The sequence below is a fragment of the Rhinatrema bivittatum genome, chromosome 7, assembly GCF_901001135.1.
Source record: "Rhinatrema bivittatum chromosome 7, aRhiBiv1.1, whole genome shotgun sequence".
NCBI classification, from domain to species: Eukaryota; Metazoa; Chordata; class Amphibia; order Gymnophiona; family Rhinatrematidae; genus Rhinatrema; species Rhinatrema bivittatum.
Window position 1 is genome coordinate 253,334,790 of NC_042621.1, and position 22,177 is coordinate 253,356,966.

At 43.1% G+C, this 22,177-nt stretch overlaps 1 protein-coding gene across 1 annotated transcript in view; it reads left to right on the forward strand.

The window, feature by feature from the left end:
• ADAM12 (ADAM metallopeptidase domain 12) overlaps positions 1-22,177 on the forward strand; it is a 968,421-nt gene that overhangs the window by 624,465 nt on the left and 321,779 nt on the right. The window contains exon 6 of the mRNA XM_029610036.1: positions 14,005-14,188. Coding sequence (XP_029465896.1) covers positions 14,005-14,188 — 184 coding nt within the window. The remainder of the gene's footprint in view (positions 1-14,004; positions 14,189-22,177) is intronic.

A 22,177-nucleotide genomic window follows, 5' to 3' on the forward strand; every position in this document is an offset into this window, starting at 1 on the left:
CAGAATTAGCCTTTAAGTGACACTATAACATTGTGTCATCTAATCCAGTTTCTGACTGACAGTAGGTGACCTAAGGATGGTGCTGCTGGCTGCAAGCAAGCTGCAAGAACCATGGGTGGGAGCTGCTGAGAAAGGAGAAGGGAGGTCATTTTCTGTTAAGTGTATAGGCCAATTGCTACTGGAAGAACAAGTGCTCTGATTAATTTCAGAAAATGATCTGGGAGCAAATTCTTTTCAGCTTACTATTTTTTGAAAGTGCAGCAACACAGCACAGTATTTTTTCCCCCCTAGAACTTAGAATATTGATTGCAAAATGTAAAATATGTGAACATCTTAGACTCCAATATCCAGAACAATGACGTCTAGAAAGCTAGCTTTGCTGCTTGTCCTAACAGCCTCCGGAGTGGAATGATTTATTGCACCCGGGGAAGACCTCAGCTATCGTTTAATTAAGCTGAGTCGTAGCGTTGCTGGTTATGGGAGCAAAGGGAATGCGTTGCCCCAGTTTTCCAGCTCTTTCCCCTCATTATGGATGACATTAAAGGCAAGACATGAAATGTGAGGGTTCTTTGTCTGAGCCTCAGCACACTCCAGAGAGGTTTTCTAGGAACATGCACAAATGTTCAAAGACTTTCCCTACTGCCTCAAAACTTCAATTGAAGGCAGTTCCATTCTACAGTCCTCACACAATAAACTGACTAATATTTAAGAGCAGAAGACATTAAAATATTGACAGAATTATGTCTCTCTTCCAAACTGTAAAGTAAGGTGGGCAGACACACACGAACCCTTCATAATGGACCAGCTCCCTCTCTCAATATAATTGCAGGAGAAGAGAGAAGTGAGTCTGAGGCAGGCAGCCGGCTCAGTTACCTTGGCTGGCGCACGAGGCTGCCAGAGCTCCTTCACTGTTGCTGCTCCCAACAGACTGAGTCACAACCAGTGCTCGGTGCACACTCTCTTCATCTCTTTCTCAGCCTGGGGATAAGACAGAGGATGGAATGATGCAAAGGAGAAGGCTCAGGCAGGGGAAGATGAGGAGGTGCTGTGAGTGCTGTACAAATCGGAGCCCAGTCATGCGTGCCCTGCATCTTGCCCATTAACTACCACATTTCAGGGCTCATATTGTAGCTAGGATGAAGAGGCGTGCATGATCACACATGCCTTCAGAAAGGAGCTGCTATACATTCTCTTGTTGCTGTAAGGTGCTGAGAGGAGAGCCCAGGTGCTGACCTGAATCTGAGCATTGGCAGTGATGACTTTTCCTGTCACACCTGATACGGTCTGAAGGCACAGCAGTGTGCCATGGCACACTGGTTGGGAAATACTGTCTTAGAACTTATCTTTCTTCGTACATCTCTCCGATCAGAATTTCATATTCAAGATCTTTTAGTTATTCTATTGGGATGACCCAAACACTCTCTGTTGTCCTTCTCAGTAAAAGGAATAGTGAATTTGCTATCAGTGTCAGTACAATCAACTGTAGCTTATCAAGATCTTTACTTACACTATCCACTTTTTAGAACAATTAGGCCAAAACCCCGTACCTGCCTTAGAAGGATCAGTGTCAAATCAGGTGGAACTATGAAACTCTCATATGTCCAACATTATAAATTCTATTGCTCATCTCAAGTCACAAATAACCAGATTAAAAAAAAAAAAAAAAAAAAAAAGCTTTGTGGTTTACAGAGTACCTAAGAGGGCAAAAACACATTAATAGGAAGTTATAAAGAAAATGGAGGAAGTCCCAGTCTAGCCCAGATAAGTTGTATTATAAATAACAATTGACTTTGTATAATGGGAAAATTAGAGATGCAAAGAAAACGTAATTTTCTACCAAACTGGCTGCTTCAGACTGTAAAATCTCTTTGAGAACCTAATTTCTCCCAGGATTCTAATATTGATTACAAAACCTCTGACAATATGGGCATTATTAATTCACTGGCTGGTTATTTTAATTCTAAAATTCAGCTAATTCAGGGCTCTTTATCAGCAGTAACTAGCCCTCCTATCACTACCATAGACATACAGATTAAGAAAATATCCACCATAGAAAATGTTACTCTGATTCCTAATCTTGAAGGAAACCCACAGGTCATTTCACCAGCTCCTCTAATAGGATTCCACTCCCTGTCTCAAAAGGCAATCAAGAGCTTTTCTGTCATCCACCAAGCCAAGTGGTTGCCCTGTAGATATTGTACTGTCACATATTCTAAAAGGCTCAGGAGAACCCCTGATTATTCAGCTTTCTTCTATTATCAATGGTTCATTGAAAGGTGGTTTTTCTATTTCATTTAAAAGATGCATTTCTCATGCCCATTCTGAAAAGGCGTTTTTCAGATGTCTCTGATTTCTCATGGCTACGCCCCATGTCCTATCTTCCCTTTATTGGGAAACTAATTGAAAAAAGCAGTAGAACGTCAACTCTGATTACCTAGAGGATTCTGACATCTTAGCTCTAGGTCAATCTGGCCTTAGAATAAATCACAGCAGTGAGACTGAACTCCTGAGCCCTGTGAATGATCTAAGAATGTATTTGGACACTGGCCAGGACTGTATCTTGGTCTCATTAGATCTGTTGAGGGCTTTTAACACAGTTGACCACTCTATATTATTAGAGCATTTAAAAGTTGGTGGTATCAAAGATACAGCCCTATTATGGCTGCAATGTTTTTTATTTACAAAATGTATTTACAAAATTTAAACCAGCAGGTTTTTTTGGAAAAAACTGCTGTTTAGGTGTGCCATAAAGCCCTAGGTTCCCACTACTCTAAGTACATGGATGACATTCATATGTATTATACTCTGAGGAAACACCATGAGGAATCAATAAGTTAAATAAAGGCCTACAAAAAGTTGAGTGCTAGTTAGTTAGGAATAATTTAAAATTAAATCATGAAACTGAATTATTCTGGTTAAAGCATCTATATATACAATTGATCAGTTATGAAATCATGATTGGAGCACATAGTGGGCCCGACTTATCCAGTTTAGTGGTGGCATTTCAATATTCGGCTGCATTCATCAGCAGCCCCTCTTAGCTGGATACCTGCCCAGCATGGCTGTACCTGATGTGTAAAATTGTGAAAGAAGATGGGGACGATCTTGACGTAGGAGCCAAAATAGCTCTCGTGAACTATCCAATAGCCTCTATTTTTAGCCAGCTGGATGTCACTCTCGAAGTCAGACTCATTAGTCAGAGCAGCAACTATTACTCTTACAGAACCCTCATAGAACTGCTTCTCAGTTATGGTGAGGGACCTCTCAAAACACAGTTTACAAGCTGTCTGTTTTATAAAGACACAGCCAGAAATCATGAAGTGAGAGACTTGGGACCCCGTAATACCGGTTTTACCGAAAGAGCTTTTTTTACAACAGTTAGCCATAAAGTAGAGCTTCTGGGACATTTACATAGCGATCTGTTTTTTCAGGAAAAGCTGCTCATAAATGGCGTAGATGTGAAAATTAAACTAATGCGGAACAAAGAGACGTTTTGCTTAATGAACGGAGATGCCGATGAGCACTACAAACTCCTTATTTTATCTGCAGCCCTCTTTGTAAGGAGAGTAAAAGTGTCCCCGGGAATGCGCTTGGGGCTTGCAGAATCTCTGTTGAGAGCTAATGCCAAGTACACTGTGGACCACGTAGGTCTGAAAGTCTTTAGCATACCTGCTGGCGCCCATGTGGCTAACCAGGAAAACCTCTTTTTGGAGCAGCTACCCAAACTTATTTGATTGGGCTTTGTGGATAACGATGCTTTCAGTGGTGATTACTCTAAAAACCCCTTCAATTTTAAACATTACAATATTAATTTTGTCTCACTGTATGTTGTTGGTGAACAAGTCCCTGGGAAACCTCTCCAACTGGATTTTGAGAATGGATATTGTGTCATGGAATACATGTAGCTGGTTCAAGCAACGGGTAAACATTTGAAAGACAGTGCTCTGTTTATTGATTGACACAAGTTTTACCAAGGTTATACCTTACTGGCCTTTAACCTACCACCCGACCAAGAGTGCACGGACCACTACTCATTGATTAAAACTGGTAATCTGTGGGCTGAAATCCGTTTTGCCAAACACAGTGAATAAGATTGTGTATGGTGCCTTTCACAACATGATAGAAATTAACCACAGAAGGAACATCCTTTTTGATTATCTATGATGATGAACACTGTACAGATCTTCCGTATTTTAAAGATGGATCCGTATGTTCCAAAATCTTTTGTAAACGTCCTGCCCAGTGACTGGCTGTCTGATGTACAAATAGAAAGGAAACCTGCAAGCTTGGTGGTAAATACCCACCCCCATGACCTTCCTGGAGAACACTGGTTAGCAATTTATGTGATTGAACATGGCATACGAGAATTTTTTGATTCCTATGGGCAACAGCCTGATAGCTTATTCTTCCCTAACAGTATTACAAACTTTTTCAATAAACATTGTGAGGATGTTTTTATACAGCAGCAAACAATTGCAACACCCTTCATCTACAACCTGCGGTTACCACTGTGTGTTTTTCGTATATCAGCACTGTAAAGGGCTGTCTTTTGAAAATATTTTAAAATGGTATTCTGAAGAACCATTGCAAAATGTCAAAATGGTTTTACAATTTGGAAAAAACAATAAACAGAGAACATATTGTATGTCTAGATCTTTTCGATGTCTGTTTCATAACCCCCAGATTTGTGTAACATACCAAGAATGTTGTACTGATCCTAAATAAAAGCACCCCTCTCTCTTGAGGGTTTTTTGAAAAATGAACCAAATGTCCATAATCTATTTTTAAAAGTATTTTTTATTGAAAAGATATAATTACACATTCAACCATTTATATATGTCAAGCACTTTACACCTTGTATGGGGAAGGGGTTCTTTGCACTTTACAGTCTTTGTGGACATTTCAGCAGTTATCGCAGAAGGATTTTCCTTGAGTCATACAAACAGATCCCTGTTCGCTGGGTTACCCATGACCGTGGAGGGCATGTTTAGTTCTGTCAGGGTTTGCATGAACTCTCCCCAGCCTTTGGGTATCCTCCGCTGTGAAAGAGCACAGGTCTGTGTAGGTCCACGAACTAAGTCTAAAAGGTTACAGCCACTTACTGTTATGAACCAAACACGCTTATGGTGCTGCTCCATGGGTACAAGAACACTATACTTAGATTTTGTAGAAAGTATAATTTTTTATTGAGCAATATAAGTATTCTTGGGAGATGCTGGATGTCATTTCTCTGACAAACTGACCAATCAGCATTTGGTTTGTATACATGAACTGATCCTTCTTTTATAGGTAAAATACAATACAGTACTAGGTCAGAAATTCTTAAGTTGTGTGACCACCTGGAGTACCATTTACATAGGTTGTCATGTCAGCAGCATGATAAATTATCCCTAAATTACCCTGACCAGTTCTCCAGGTTGGGGCCCATTTACCATCACTCTTTAGATATTCCTTTGTTCTGTTAAAATCTTTCTGTTCAGGGCAATTGTTATATCTTAAGCTGTGTTTACAGATGCCCCTATAATCAACATTCTAGCCTGAGGCTCTGACCAATGCCTTCTGCTCTTGTGACCTTTTAATTAGGCATCACAAATTGTCACCAGCTTCAACTGCTGTCCAGGTGTCCTTGGAATTCCTCCAGGTCAGGCCCGTAGGGCATTTAAAGTTCACATAGCCAGAAAGGCTAAGATAACAGAGGATTCTGGGTCAGTTGCCATCTCCATGTTGATCTCAAGCTCAGGCACACATATCACTTCTCAAATGATCAAGTTGTTGACTAGGCACTAAATACATTTTTTCTGTGTACTGCATTAGTGCTTAGCTCAAAAGACCTATGATGAGTGGCAATGCAAAATCTAACAGAGGCCCAATTACCCCTCCAACTGCTTCACCAGCTTCTTTTTCTTTTTAAGTGTCACCATTTTATCACCCAGAGTCCTTATGGCTTGACATTTCCTTTTCAAGATGTTTATCTGCTGTTGTCATAAAGGAATATTACCTTTCAGAGTGTTTAGTGCGATCTCTGCTATGGCCCCCACTAAATCATTAGAAATGGCATTTAGGATAGCTTTCTCCACTGTGGAGAGGGTTGAACTAAAAGTTTTAAAAGGGCTAGGTTCCACTTTAAGCGAGCAGACATGGGTTCTGGGGCACACAAAACAAATATGTCGGGGAAGAATATATATTCACTTCTTTTTATGGGGGCTAGGGTTTTTCACAGAATACTGTGGTCTAGTCTGGTGGAAAGATGTTTGTCCTCAGGGGTCGTAGCATTTAAATCCACAATGAGATATCCATATGGCTTTCTGGTGGCATCCTCAAAGGCTTCTAAAAAGAAGTGTGACTTACCAGGGTACATCTGTCTGGCTAAAACAGTGATTTGCAACTTGTCTCTAGGATTCTTAAAGAGTACCATATATTTGGTATTTAAAGCTATAGTTCTTCTTGTTTTGCCTTGACAGAAAACATTTTTTACAATATATATAATACTCAGACTTCTGTGATGCACGTATTGCGTGAAGGCTTTCTTGATCTCATCACTTTTTCAAGCAGACGCCATCAAATCATTTACAATAACCATGTTTATTTTATTGGTTGGAAACAATTGATCATCATTAAAAGTATCAGGCAAAGAATCCATAAAGTAATAAAAGGATATTTATACAACATTTCTTTATACAAAGGTTGCCAGCAACTATAACACCATGCAATATTGTTAGGCATGTCAGTCAACAAACACCCCGTGTGATCTAATAGCTTTTTAAAAGAAGCTTTTCCCACTATTTGATGGTCCAGCTAAAATACATGAAAAGGGGTGCCTCCAGTGCACATCCATAAAATAAATATCCATAGGGCAGCCTGTTAAATCCCTCTTTTATCACCTTTTATCGTATACAACCCTTTGTGTTTTCTTAAGTAGGCCAGTTTCTATTGACCAGATCTTTTGTTTCATATGATCCCAGATTGTTGTGCCTGTATCTTATTAGGACTCTTATCCACAGCCTCAGTTTTATAGTCAAAGACGAGATCTTTCAAATTAGTGAAATTGGTCTTTTTACAATTTTCTACATTTAGCATAATCCCTTTCACTTTCATACAGGTCTTTCCGCTGGACAGTTTGTAGTCGTATGTTTTGGGCCCAGCCGATACAAACTCTGTGATATGTTCATTTGTGGGTATCTCGCTCGTCAGCTGACCTAAATAATCTCCCAAAGGGGGGTCACTGTCACCCTCAAGACTCTTAAATATCACAGAGTCTGTATCGTAGTACAGACAACGTTCTTGCAAACTGTCAAGCAGGTTGCACAGTTCTTAATGAGCATAAGCAGTTGTGAAATAGGCAATGAAGATGTTTGTATTACCTGACAACATACTGTGGTCTTCTGAGTGCTTCCATGTCACACAGGCTGTTTCATCAATAAAGTTGCATGATGAAACCTCATATTTGGGTGAAAACAAATACTTATACAGATCATCAAGATCTCTCACAATACTTGTAATAGGTAGGTTTCTTCTTTGGCCAAACTTCCCCCACAAAGAGTTTAAGAAAAGCTTAGCAATTTGGCACTTTGTGGGGTTTGTACTAGTCTGTTCTGGCCTTAAAACTACACCTTCTTTTTTGTAAAAATCAGATATATACTAGAGATGTGAATCGTGTCCTTGATCGTCTTAACGATCGATTTCGGCTGGGAGGGGGAGGGAATCGTATTGTTGCCGTTTGGGTGTGTAAAGTATCGTGAAAATTGTTAAAATCGTGAGCCGGCACACTAAAACACCCTAAAACCCACCCCCGACCCTTTAAATTAAATCCCCCACCCTCCCGAACCCCCCCCCCCAAATGCCTTAAATTACCTGGGGGTCAAGCGGCACACTAAAACACGGCACACTAAAACCCCCTAAAACCCACCCCGACCCTTTAAATTAAATCCCCCACCCTCCCGAACCCCCCCCCCCCCCCCAAATGCCTTAAATTACCTGGGGGTCCGTAGCGGCGGTCCGTAGCTTAAATTACCTCCGTAGCCTTAAACTACCTCCGTAGCGGCGGTCCGTAGCTAAATCGGGGGAAGGGGGAGAGCAGGAAACCAGCACACTAAATCGTGTAGTCTTCAGCCGGCGCCATTTTGCAAAATGGCCACCGCAAAATGGCGGCAGCCATAGACCAAAACGATTCGACGCAGGAGGTCGTTCCGGACCCCTGCTGGACTTTTGGCAAGTCTTGTGGGGGTCAGGAGGCCCCCCCAAGCTGGCCAAAAGTTCCTGGGGGTCCAGCGGGGGTCCGGGAGCGATCTCCTGCCGTGAATCGTTTTCCGTACGGAAAATGGCGCCGGCCATACGCGTATGGCCAGCGCCATTGTCCGTATGGAAAATGGTGCCGGCAGGAGATCGACTGCAGGAGGTCGTTCAGCGAGGGTTCCGGACCCCCGCTGAACGACCTCCTGCAGTCGATCTCCTGCCGGCGCCATTTTCCGTACGGAAAACGATTCGCGGCAGGAGATCGCTCCCGGACCCCCGCTGGACCCCCAGGAACTTTTGGCCAGCTTGGGGGGGCCTCCTGACCCCCACAAGACTTGCCAAAAGTCCAGCGGGGTCCGGAACGACCTCCTGCGTCAAATCGTTTTGGTCTATGGCCGCCGCCATTTTGCGGCGGCCATTTTGCAAAATGGCGCCGGCTGAAGACTACACGATTTAGTGTGCCGGTTTCCTGCTCTCCCCCTTCCCCCGATTTAGCTACGGACCGCCGCTACGGAGGTAATTTAAGGCTACGGAGGTAATTTAAGCTACGGACCGCCGCTACGGACCCCCAGGTAATTTAAGGCATTGGGGGGGGGGGTTCGGGAGGGTGGGGGATTTAATTTAAAGGGTCGGGGTGGGTTTTAGGGGGTTTTAGTGTGCCGTATTTTAGTTTGCCACTGGACCCCCAGGTAATTTAAGGCATTTGGGGGGGGGTTCGGGAGGGTGGGGGATTTAATTTAAAGGGTCGGGGGTGGGTTTTAGGGGGTTTTAGTGTGCCGGTTTTCCTGCCCTCCCCCTTCCCCCGATTTACGATTTTTTGACGATAAATCGGGGGAATTGGTATTGTATCGTGGCCCTAACGATTTTTGATGATTTAAAATATATCGGACGATATTTTAAATCGTCAAAAAACGATTCACATCCCTAATATATACATGTTTTGTTTTTCTACATCAGTACACCACTGAAGGTAACCAGAGGCCTCCTGTATTTGACAAGAGATGCATATTTATGTATTCGGAAAACAGACTGTCAGATTTATGTTCAAAGTGCTATATTTCGCATATTTCATCAACCACATACCCTTTTGCAACAGCCACATCTATCTCACAATGTACCAAGTCCCTATGAGGGCTCTCTCCTCATTCAAGTGGGTGCAAATTTCCTGCTGACTGTTGTCAGCACATGTACAACACAGCGGGAACATGAGTTACCACCCACATGGACTGGTAATAGGGGTGTGCATTCATTAGCAATGTATTGTCAATCCGCAACTTATATGTCATTGCAATGTTCATTCCTTAGATAATGAAATGGTTGTTGTATCAACTATTTTACAGCCTGTGCATTGCTATCAATGAGACTTAATAAAACCATAAGCAAAACTTGCTATACATTTTTGTGTGTTTGTTTGTAGGGGGGAGTGGGGGTACCCCCCCCCCTTTTTATCCCCCCAAACCTTTCATAGATCCTTATATCACAATTTGACACATTTTGTTAATTCATATATATATTTGTTTATTAGTTGTTTTTATATGTTTTTTATTAACTAATTTATACACATGGCAAAATGTATTAAATATCACAAAATATTTCATGTTCAATACACACTTCTGGAAATACAGACATTTAAAAAAAAAAAAGGACTGGTGCTTTCTCCCAGAGATTATGGTATTTATATATATTACATCATTAAAATCTCATCTGTAGGTCTAAGCATACTGTTTAATTTTTCTACAGGATTTAGAGCACTTTTCACACTATGTATATGGTAAATGATCAGATTCAAATCATCATTGTTTAGACTTAATACACCTCTTTTATATGCTGCTAATACAATAAGATTCAAAACATGTGCTAGGCACAACCTGGTACAAACAGTCCTTAATTTTTCGTGGGTGTCAGAGGCAGTCCAATAAACACAACTATGGCCCGCCTGACTCGGTTCATCAATGAGACAGCCGTCGCAGTCATCATGGTGAATGTCAGCCAAACACTATATAAGAATGCTGTGCACGGCCACACTTATGACTGATTTAAATGTCGTTTTTCGAAAAAGGCCATGTTCTGGTGGGGGTTTCGGAAATCCTATACATACTTACCAGCTGAAATCATGCGCATCTTCAGGTTTGATTTTTATTTTTTATTACCTTCTGAGTCTGGTGGTTCTTTGATGTTTGGGCAAAAACAGCACAAACAGGTCATGTGATATTTGGTGTGTCCCCATATTCTTTTGTTTGTAAAAATCCTTCATTTTTCTATAAAATGTAATGTAAACATTAAATTAAAAATCTCTTCTAAACAAGGTATCTATTATAGATAGCTCCCAACCCCTAAAATGCTTAATTACAATGAAAGAGATTTTCTTACCTTACACTCAAGCTTTTCCAGCAAATAATCTGCTTCATCATCTAATGTGGCTTGGTGCAGCTCTATATCTGCATAGTCCATAGCATTTTCATTGACAAAGGCTGGATCATGCAAATCAAAAAGCTTTTGTCCCAACGGAAGCTCAATCAAATTCTGGCTCCGTCATTTCAACTGCGTGTCTCTTCCTGCAAGAATACGATTTGTGCACTGGTGTATCAACTTCTGTTTCAACATCTTTCAGAAGGCCTCTTCGCTTATGGCACCTCTTTAGTTTTGGCTGCTGCTCGCTTTCCATTTCTAGCCATTTAGGGATTTCATACACAACCATTCTTTTACTTTCAGGATCACAAAGCTAAAGCTTTTCATGAATAGCTACAGCCCTTCTGTCTGGAGATTATGTTCTAACATGATCTCTATCATGTGCTTTCTTCTACATCTGGTCATGCAAGTTTGGGCATACCCATGCAAATTACATTGCATGCAGCTCATCACCTTTTGTTTCTTTTAAAATGTATCCTAGCAGGTCTGTGTAGTGAATAACCATCTTGATCTGTAAGTCAATCAGTCACTTGTTTTTTGGTCACTGTCTGATTACATGTTTTAGCAGCCTGAAAAAGAGGATTTATACCAGCAAAACTACCTACAGCGCCTGGTTCATAATAAATTTTATTTAAGATCTGCTGTTGCATGGCTCTTTTGTATGACTGTAAACACAGAGGCCTGTTTTTTAAAAGAAAACTAAATCCTTGTTTTACTCACTTTTGAACTCCCACAACTTCCAACACCCAATACCTTGCTGTTAATTATACTCTGCTCAAATTTCACTCTGCCAGGTTAGGGTTCGTTGGGGGTTGGGGCATGCGTATCTACAGTGAAGGAAGGGGGGAGATTCTCCCTGTCTCTGTGAACAGAATGAGACAGAGATTCCTGCCACCTCACAGCTAGTAACTTTTAAAACAAGGTCTATAAAAAAAAGCATGCTTCTGGCTCTGTCATCATTAAAAAGCGACAGGGACATTTCTGCTGATGTTCTAGGGGACGCATTTTTGGGGGGTGGATTGGGTTTTGTATTGTACTTCTGGTGAGATCATCCAAAACAGCCAGAGTCCATTAATTCTGTCATCATTAAAAAGTGACAGGGCCGATGTTCTAGGGGCTGTGTTTTTGGAGGGTGTGGTGAGGGGTTGGAGTTCTGGTGATGTCATACCTGTGACATCATAGGGGGTTTGGCTTGGGGCAGGGGAGGGGCTACCAGTGATGTCAAAGGATGATTGGTTTGGGGGTGGGGCACAGGAGGGCCAATCTATTCACTTCAATTGGGGGGAGGAATGTGGGTGGGACCAGGGGTATGGCCAGGGGCATGGCCAGGGCAAGAGAGAAGTGGGAGTGGGTGGGGCTTAGACCAGAAGTGAACACTGATTAGCTGATGTCATCCTTATCTCACCTATCAATCAGTTTGATTGACAGTGTACCCATAGACTACTTTCCATCTTTAGGCATTTTGAGAGGTGTTTTGCATTTTTTAATCCTCCCCTTGCCAAAACCCCACCTTTTAGGGAGTTAGGCTTCTTGGGATATATGATCTCTGAGAGCATGTTCAGTTCTTTAGAGGGTTAGGCACGGCTGTAAGAACCAGAAGGAAGGAAAGACCTGCAGAGGATTTGAGATAGAGATTTCATCAGAATCTCAAGCAAGAAGCAGTTGGAGAAATAGAATTTGAGGCGAGAAGCTGGAGATCCCCTCAGGATCTCAAAACCAGTGATTTTTGGAGTCTTGGGCCCAGGACTCAGAGATCTGAAGAAGATTTTTGCAAAGATTGATCAGTCCAGAGGAAGGGCACCCCCCCCCCCCCCCCCGTGTCCCAACTGACTGGATCAAGCTTCTTTTTGCCCAAGTGATCAGAAAAGCATGGGTGAAAAGATTTGTAATTTGGACTCTTGTATTGAAGACATCTGAACAGAGTTGGATTGGGATTACAAGTTGAGAGTGTTTGACCCACATTTTGTTGTTTGTTTTTTTTGCATGTTTCTGCGAGCTAATGGAGGGGTTTTAAATTAATGGGCGGTGATATCCCGGGAGTTATGTGTGTGGCCAGACCGCGTGCGTGCCAAGTATATTTTCAAAATGACCCAGCCACGCGCGTATCTCTTGGTATGCACGGATGTACCGGGCTTTTAAAAAGGGGCGGGGTAGGGGGAGGGCCAGGGTGGGGTCTGGGGTGGGGCCATTTTGCGCTGTCCCAGTGAAGCGTGCACTAGCAGCCAACTGGCATGCGGAACTTACTTCATCTCTTCAGATGAAGTAAGTTCCAAAACAAAAAAAATAGGTTAGTTAGGGTGGTGTGGGGGTGGTGTAGTCGGGGTGGAGAGGGGAAAAGGGAGGAAGGTTAAACAGGGGGTTAGGGAAGTTTCCACCCAGTCCGCTCCTTTATTGGAGCAGACTGGGAGGGAACTAGGCAAAGACCCGATCACGTTGCCATGTGTGTTTTAAAAAATTCACCACCTGCATGTGCATTCGGGCATCTGATTTTATAACATCCGCGTGCTATAAAATTGGCGGTCCATGTGTGCCTGCCATTCCAGTGCGCGCACATGGACGCCTGTGTGGTCCTTTAAAAATGTACCCGTAAATGCTGGGACCCCATTGCAGCTATTCAACCTTCCAAGGAAGTGTTTGCCTTGTGGATAATGGTGCAAGAGAGATGGACAATGAAATCATTTTTTCAGTGTGACTATTGGTCGATGCAGATTTTGATTTTTTTTTTCTGATATTGGACTGGATGCTGTTTTTATAAGTTGCAGTGAAGATTTTATTTTGAACACTACTTTGGTGTCCTCAATTTATTTTTGGTGACTGCACCAGGTGCCTTGGAGATTAACTTCTCCCCCTCATCTGGACTCAGACCTGGACCCATGGCAGCCCTAAATGGTGTTTGCAGAACAAGACAGGGACTGGCTACACTGTAAAAAAAAAAAAAAAAAAAAAATTAATGCATTTTTTTTTTAATTGAAAAAAGTTGGTTTGGTGATTTTCCTTCTTACCATTATTTAGACCTATGAATAATGCTGTAAGAGGTTATGTTTCTAAATCAGAAGAATGCAAGGAAAGCCTCAAAAAGACTCTCTGTTTATTGGTGATAATCCCAGCAGTGTATGAGATCATATGGCTGTATTTTTATGGTTTCATACTGTATTCTAATTAAAACAAGATAACCTGACCAGAAACCAATCTGGCTGCTCCTCTGACCAGCTGAGTCCTATATTGTTTGACCTGACTGGATTTTAATACACACCACCCTGCTTTGGGATATGCCAATTGCATTGCAATCTTCTATAATGAAACAATGACATCCTACTTTTACAGAATAATTGAATTTTTCTGTTTTCTTTTCTTTTCTTTTAGGGGATTTGTGTCATTTAAAAACAAAACTTTTATTGTAGAACCACTGCAGGACTCCACAGAAAAACATGTTCTCTACCGAGCTGAACATCAGAAAACTGTACCAGGATCTTGTGGCCACCATGTCAACCTCTCAGGGATTTTCAGGAATCGCACTATTCAAACGCCTCATGGGTTTGCCAGCAGGGTGAGCAGATAAACTCAGTTTCATATGTTTAGGATTATGAATGTTTATATTTCTCTACCGCTCTTATGCTTTAGCAAACTACACATTACTTAAATACTCTAGCAGAGTATTACTTATTTGTCTTTTCATTTTTGGGACATGAAGAGCAAGTTTCATTGGTCGCAAACCCAATTTTCTTCTTAAAACCAAGATGCAACATCCTGCCCAAGTTGTGGTGCAGGTCAGGTTACAGAGAAAGAAGTGGGAGGGGGTTATCCCACTTGGAGTCTAGCCCTCTTGGTGATTTGAAATACTGGGGAAGGGGTATGCGAAAGTCAGGGTTCCCAGAGGAGTAGCAGATAGAGTGCTAGAGATATTCCAGGAAAAATCCCGTCAAAAACGCAAGATACTTGCAACTAGGGATGTGCAGAGCAAAAGTTTATGTTCATAAGTCCATAAGTCGAAAGGGGGGGGTCAATTTCGGTCAATATGGACATATGGAGAATTCCATACGTTGAGTCTATGTCCATACGTGCAAATAAAAATTTAAACCCCTCACCCTCCTTAATCCTCCCCCCCCCCCCCCCAAGACTTACCAAAACTCCCTGGTGGTACAGCAGGGAGTCAGGACGCCATTTCTGAACTCCTTTGCGAGGAGCACGTGACGTCGGCGTCACGTCGGAGTGACGCGGCGTCACGTGATTCCCTGCGCGATCGCTCCGGGACCTTTTTTAAACCCAGCTATGCTAACTCCCTTAACTTCCTCTGGCAATGAATTACAGAGCAAAATTGTGCATTGAGTGAAAAAGAATTTTCTCTGATTTGTTTTAATTATGCTACTTGCTAACCTCACAGAATGCCCCCTATTCCTTGGGTTATCTGAAAAAGTAAACAACTGATTCACATTTACCCATTCTAGTTCTCTCATGATTTTCTAGACTTCCATCATATCCCCCCTTAGCCATCTCTTCTTCAAGCTGAACAACCCTAACCTCTTTAGCCTTTCCTGATAGAGGAGCCATTCCATCCCCTTTATCATTTTGGTTGCCCTTCTCTAAACTTTCTCTAGTGCAAGTATATATTTTTTGAGCTGCAACAACCAAGGTCCCGATGAAATGCGGCTAAGAACAGGGTTGGCCTGCTCACTGCCTCCTGTCGGCTGCTGTGAGGGAAGGAGCCAGGAGTGTTGCAATGGTGGGAAAGAGGTGCCTGAGCAGAGCAGCTGCAATGGCAACAGGCGCATGAAGCCATCACTGCTGTGCCTGTAAAAAAAACATTTAAAAAAACCCCAAAAATGGCAGAGTGAGTGCAGGGCCTCCGGGGATGCTTCCACTCTGTGATAAAAGATTGTGCAGGGCCTGGTGTTGATCGTAGTGGCACAATGGGCATGGGGCCGCAACAGCCAACACAAACCCCATGATTTTCCCGCCTGGTGTACCGTGCGGCCGCTCTTTCTTTCTTGCTTCCCACAAGGTCTGAGGACCCTGCAGCATACCTGGGAACTTTTGATTTCCAGTCACCTTGAGATTGTCATAGATTAGTGGAGAAGAGGGAGAGTGCACACTTTATTCTCTCTCATATACACAAATACCCTAACATATGTATTCATTCTCTTTCTCACACGTTGACTCTCATGCACACTCCTCCTCTCTCACAAACACAGAAACACACTGCTCTCTCCCTACTCCCTCACACAGATGCACAGGTGCTCTCTTCCCCCTCTCTTCCCCCTCCCTACCCACACACACTGGCTCTCTTCTCCCTCCCCACCCACACACACACAGACTCTTTCACATTTACTGGTTCTCCCCCCCCCCCACCCACCCACTGACCCAGGCTTTTTCACACTCACTGGCTCTCCCCCCAGTCACACAAACTAGTTCTCTCTCACCCACACACTCACTGGCTCTCCCTCACAAATACACACACCTGCAGACTCTCACATACTCAGACACTCTCTCCCTCACATACATAAATACATACATACATACATATATATACACACATGCTCTCTTCCCCCACCCCACATACACACAGAGGCTCTTTCACATTAACTAGCTCTCTCCACACTCCCACACAGGCTCTCACAATTTTAAGCTCTCACCACATGCACACTCACTGGCTTTGCCTCACACTTATACACAACAACAGACTCTCACACACTCAGACTTTCTCTCCCTCATATATATAGCTCTCACATACTCACTGACTCTTTCTCCCTCACATGACACACACAGGCTGCTCTCCCTTCACCCAACTCAACAGGTTCTTTCAAATTCTAGGGCTTCTCTGTCATGGGCGAGAAGGAAGATGCTGAAGGTCCCACCCCCTTCTCTGCTCTTACATTTGCCCGACAGAGATTGGATATCCTGCTGGCTCTCTACTTACGAGATATATTGTCTTCTGCTGGCAGAGCCCGAGCTCCCTGCCGGTCTGCTGCTCCAGGGGCACATCTTCTTCAGCTAGCAGGGCTTGTGTTCCCTGTCGGTTTGCTGCTCCCGGGGCACAACTTTTTGCTGATAGGGCTTGGGTTCCCTGCCAGCCTGTTTCTCCTGGTGCGAACCCGTCTTCTTTGACCAGCAGGGTTTGGGCTCCCGGCCGGTTTGCTGCTCCTGGGGCAAATATTTTTCAGCCTACAGAGCTTGGGCTCCTGTCAGCCTGCTGCTCCTGAGGCACTTCCTCGTTTCTGTCTGGGCTGTGAATACGTTCCTACTGCAAATGTCGGCACGGTGTAGGTCAAACATCAGCTGTTTGAACTGCGCGGGCTATGGAGGCCCCTCCAGTTCAAACAGCTGACATTTGACCTGCACCACCAGAGCAACAGAAGAGGTACCACACCGACCTTCACAGTAGGGATGATTTTAGCTTAGTGGAAGGCACCGGCACTGGACTGGAGAAGGTTTCAAGGCTGGGTGGACTGCAGCTGGATTGGAGGGCTAAAATCCGGACATTTTAGCCCTCCTTCTGGCTTCCAGACATGTACTCAAATCTCCGTTCTGTCCAGGGAAAATCTGGATATTGGCAACCCTGTAGCTGTTGGCTTGGAGACCCGTCAATTCGTTCAGAATTCCGGAGTTTCCGGACCAAATCTGGAGAGTTCCCAGGTATGTCCTGCTAGCTTGTCAGCAGAGCTGCGCATTGATGAGCCAGAAGGCAGCGTGAGGCGGCGTAGATGGAGAGTTTTGCCACCTCTAAATTTTGCCATCTTAATGGCAAAATTTAATGGCAAAATAATGAGGCCGCCTCATCCTGCCTCATTATAAACTGCCCCTGAGTCAGAGGATTATGTGTGGTCAATGAAAAGGTCTAAAAGAACAAGTGGGTAATAGCACACCACATAAATCAAGCAGATAGTGCGGTGGTCAAGGGTAGATGTATAGCAAATGTCAGTTAAGTAAAGTCCAAAAGCAAGGCTTCCACATTGAGTAGAGAAACAATTTAATAAACCAAAACATTTATTAGATCCTTGAAAAGTCAACACATTTATACAGGAGGCTATGTCCCCTACACGTAAATTTCCTGGCTGGTAGCTCCTAATATGGAACCTAACATCATGTAACTACAGCAAGGGTTATTTTTTCCCTGTATGCATCACCTTGCACTTGTCCACATCAAATTTTATCTGCCATTTGGATACCCAATATCCCAGTCTCACAAGGTCTTCCTATAATTTATCACAATCTGTGATTTAACTACTCTGAATAATTTTGTATCATCTGCAATTTTGATTATCTCACTTGTTGTATTCCTTTTCAAATCATTTATAAATATATTGAAAAGCACCGGTCCAAGTACAGATTCCTGAGGCACTCCACTGTTTACCCTTTTCCACTGAGAAAATTGACCATTTTAATCCATAGTTAGCCAGTTACTACACCTGAAATGTCATTCACTTAACCAAAGAAAAATCTAATGACCCACTCCAAGTACCATCTACACTAGCTATGTTTCAGGGCCAGGAAGGTAGCAGAGAGGAGGGAAATGGGGAATGCATGACTGAAATCTTACATTTTGACTTACTGAGGGTAATTTTCAATAGTGTGCATAAGCCTATATATGCAAACCTAAGTCAGGTCGACGAAAGTTAATTCTATATTTTAGAAACTATGAGCTGGCAATCACACAGTTTTTAAAATACACTATATCCGCCACGAAACTTAAGCATGTATATTCATAAGTGTGTACTTTTTAAACATGATAGAAAAGTACATGCATACTTTCTTTAGACAGAAAAAAGCATGTGCATACTTTCTACGTATTCTGTTTCGGCTCCTGTAGATGTGGGGACAATAGTAAAAAGGCAGCCCTGGCCCAAAATCCAAACTTCACAGGTGGGAATGTCAATAGGCATGCCCTACTCATCGTCAGAGCCAAGAGAATCTGTTTCCCATCTGTGTGGTGCAACACAATGCAAAAAGGATGTCCCAAGCCCTCAGAAGAATATTTAATCATGGTGCATCCTACCCCATGAGGTAAGTGCCTAGAGGGAAACATGCAGAAACTGCTCTTTAAGAAAGGGAAAAGTGGGTATTGAGGAGAAACTAAGTGGCCAACTTGGAGGTTCTTCCACGGAACATGCTGAAGTACACAGAAGGGAGGGGAAAAAGGCTACCAGAGTTAAGGACCTTTTTGGCACACAGTCATACTCTGCCAGGCAGCTGAGCAGTATCCAGAGCAGTGGGGGTAATATAGCTGCATAAACTACAGTGGCAAGAAGGTCTTTTTCTGCTAACATCTACAATATCACTATAGCACTAGGGCACAACAAAGGAAAGCACATGAATACAAAGGGCACCCAAGGGAAGAGCTTAACTCTAAAATTCAGTTCCAAAAAGCAGGGAAAAAATGCACAGCATCCATAGATACCTTAAAGGCCAGGAAATTTCTACACCTATGGGGGTCTAGGGTGATGTGGCAGCAAAGGGAATGCACAATAGTGGATGTCCTTTATGCTCCTTATCTCATCTAATTGCATATCTTCCTATCTTTCTGCCTCAACAGTTAGAGAACTTCAAGAAGAAGGTCAGGGAGCACCACTGCCTTGAGGGGAACTGGCTGCTGCAACCACACATTGGGCAGGAGTGGGCCAGAGGTAAGTACATCTAACTCACATCTGAAAGGTCTCACCGTTGTCTACCAAAGTGCAGCGTGCATCACGTAGCCACTACTGCCCATCTAGACATTGCAGCTCTGCCAAGGCTGCACCTCTAGCCTTCACTCCAGCCATCCTAGGGATCTCATTACCATACTGATAAGCTGGCATTAAGGGCAACGGTGGCAAATACACAATGTCAGGTTCATCGTTAGATTTTCAGAGAAGCAGAGCTCAAACTATAGCCACTGTCACAACTTATTGCTTGCTTTTGTTATCTACTGGGACTCTCAGCACTTTCACTCTATTAATCTTCACTACAGATACATAGGAATAAGTGACAGCTTCCCAAATGTCAGCCTTCCTCAGGGCCACGCAACTTGGAAATAGCACTGGGCTGTGACCATGCCATTCATGTCTGCCTTATGCAAACCTCATTTTCTGCTACTACTTAGATACAGCCTTGCAACTCATCGTCACTGAACAGAACCCCCACTGCTTCTTTCACATCCATTTTCCCTAAATCTAACCCACACTTACCCCAAACTCACATCTTTTATCCACCTCCAGCTCTCACTACCTTTCATACCACCTGCTTGCTTAACCCACACATTTTTTTTCTTTTTTTCACAGATAGCACCAGTTCAGAGGAGAAAGAGGAAGTACATGCACGTCCTGCTGTGCCAGCACCACAAACAGCAGCTGGACCTCAGCCAATCCCCTCTGCCAGAAACAGGACCTAGGCCAGTGCAGGACTCACTGGCAATCCCACCACCAGTGCAACCCCTTTCAGTTCCTCTCCCTGCTGTGAGGCCACCTCCCCCTTTTCCCCAGGACTCGTGGATGAAGGTCCTGCTGCAGATTCCCTTTGAAGGAGGAGGAAGGTTGGCAGCTTTGCACAGACACTCTGGAGCCAACCACAGTTCTTGCTCCTGTGCTAGAGCTCAGGTCTCATGGAGCTGTGGATGCAGTTCTGGAGTGGGAGTGCTAAAATCATGTGGACTGCATGTGCGCTGACCTCAGGGGATTGACTGTGCAGGTGGGGTACATGGTCCAGTCACTTGGGCACCCAGACCCATAAGCCCAGCAAGACCTCTCTTTCTTAGGTTCGTGGGATTTGTATTTTTGTAAACACTTTTCTACCTATTGCTTCCTTTCACTCCCCAAGTTTTGAATACAGTTTTAATATGTTTTGTAAAAAGTTTGTCCATTAAAAAAAAAAAGGTCTATTTTTTTAAATTAATTGAGTCTTGGCTTTTATTTGCATGCTGGGTCCCTCTGCTATATACTCACGTATACAAAGGAGCTTCAGTGAGAAGGCAGGGGCCCAGCATCACCGAGGATGTGTGACTAGAGTAAGAATTCAGTGAGTTCTCTTTCCCTTGTCAAATGCTTAACCACCCATAACAGTTAAAGCATGAAAGCATGCATGGAGTATTAAGCTGCATCATGGACACAGTCACAGGTGGGCCTCTTCCCCCTCACTTTTGGCTCACACCACCCCCTAGCAGCAGGGTCATGCCTCATTTTGAGTCAGCCCTTTAAAGGTGCAGGAGTTAGAAGGCCTGGAGGCACTGGAATCACTGCCAGTCCATGATCACCTGTTCCTTTAAGAAGGATAACTTGAATGGGGAAAACCACTGCCCTTGAGCTTGATATGTAACACTTTGAGTCCATCAAAGTCTTTCTGCTTAGACAGATAATTATCCCCTCACCTCTCATTCCTGTAAAAATTCAGGAATGCCTAGCCTGGGCTGCAGCCTATTTACATAATTGCTCTTCAGCAGCCTGAGAGATTAACCATTGTATAAAGTAGCTGCATTAACTACAGACAGAGTGAGAAGCAGCAGAAAGAGAGGGTGGAAAGACAAAAGATACAAAGTGTTGGCACGTTTTGTAGCCACTGCCATAAAGACCCACATGGGATGGGGTAAGAGGAGGTGGCAGGGCAGGGGATTGGCCGTAGTACCTATTAACCATGGGCTCTCAAAAGCATTTCTGGCTAAGCCCCTGAGTCAGAATGACCCATCTATTAACCACTATTGACAGCTGATCTGCCATGCCTCAAATGTTTTCCAAAACCCATAGCAGCATGCCAGAAAACAAAGTTAACTGAAACTGTCTTCCTGAATGGGGTGCTTCGTTTAATCCCAGTCCCACTAAATATCATCCGCACAAGTCATTAGGAAGAAACTTTATTATGCAAAAACAATGCAACACAGTGTTCATGAAAAGCTGACAAGATCCAGGTTCCTCCAACAATTGAATACTTCTACTACAGCACAATTGCAATTCCTCTCAGTTTTCCTTTCTTGACCCTTAACATCAGCATATTGGGAAGGTCATTTTCAACAGTCTGCGTACATCAGCATGTACACGTGTAAGTATGTGCGCACAAAGTTATGCATAAAATACTGCGAATCTCTGCAGAGAAAATACACGCGTATATTTCAGTACACACACACTTTTAAATGCAGGGAACCACATACTTTCTACACCTATTCATGTATGTATGTATTTATTTATTTGAACCATTTATATTCCACATATAGCGGACCTGCCAGAGTTCAATAAAAATTCAAATACAATCACTTAAAATAATATATTACATTAAATTTAAATGGCATACTTGAGCATTTACACTTAAAGCTTTCGTTCATTATTGGGCTAATCCATCATGAATGCCTCCTGAAACAATAATGATTTTTGAGTAAAATCCTCCTAAACATGTGAAAAATTAAGTAGGCTGTTCCATAAAAAAGGACCTAATATAGGAAAAGCCCATTTCCTAGTTTTGACTAGAAGGGCAGTTTTTAATGATGGAACTGATAACAACCCTTTTTCTTGGAAACGCAGTTCTCGAATGGGATAATAAAGGGTGAGCACTTTAAACAAATAAACAGATCCATCCATCCTCA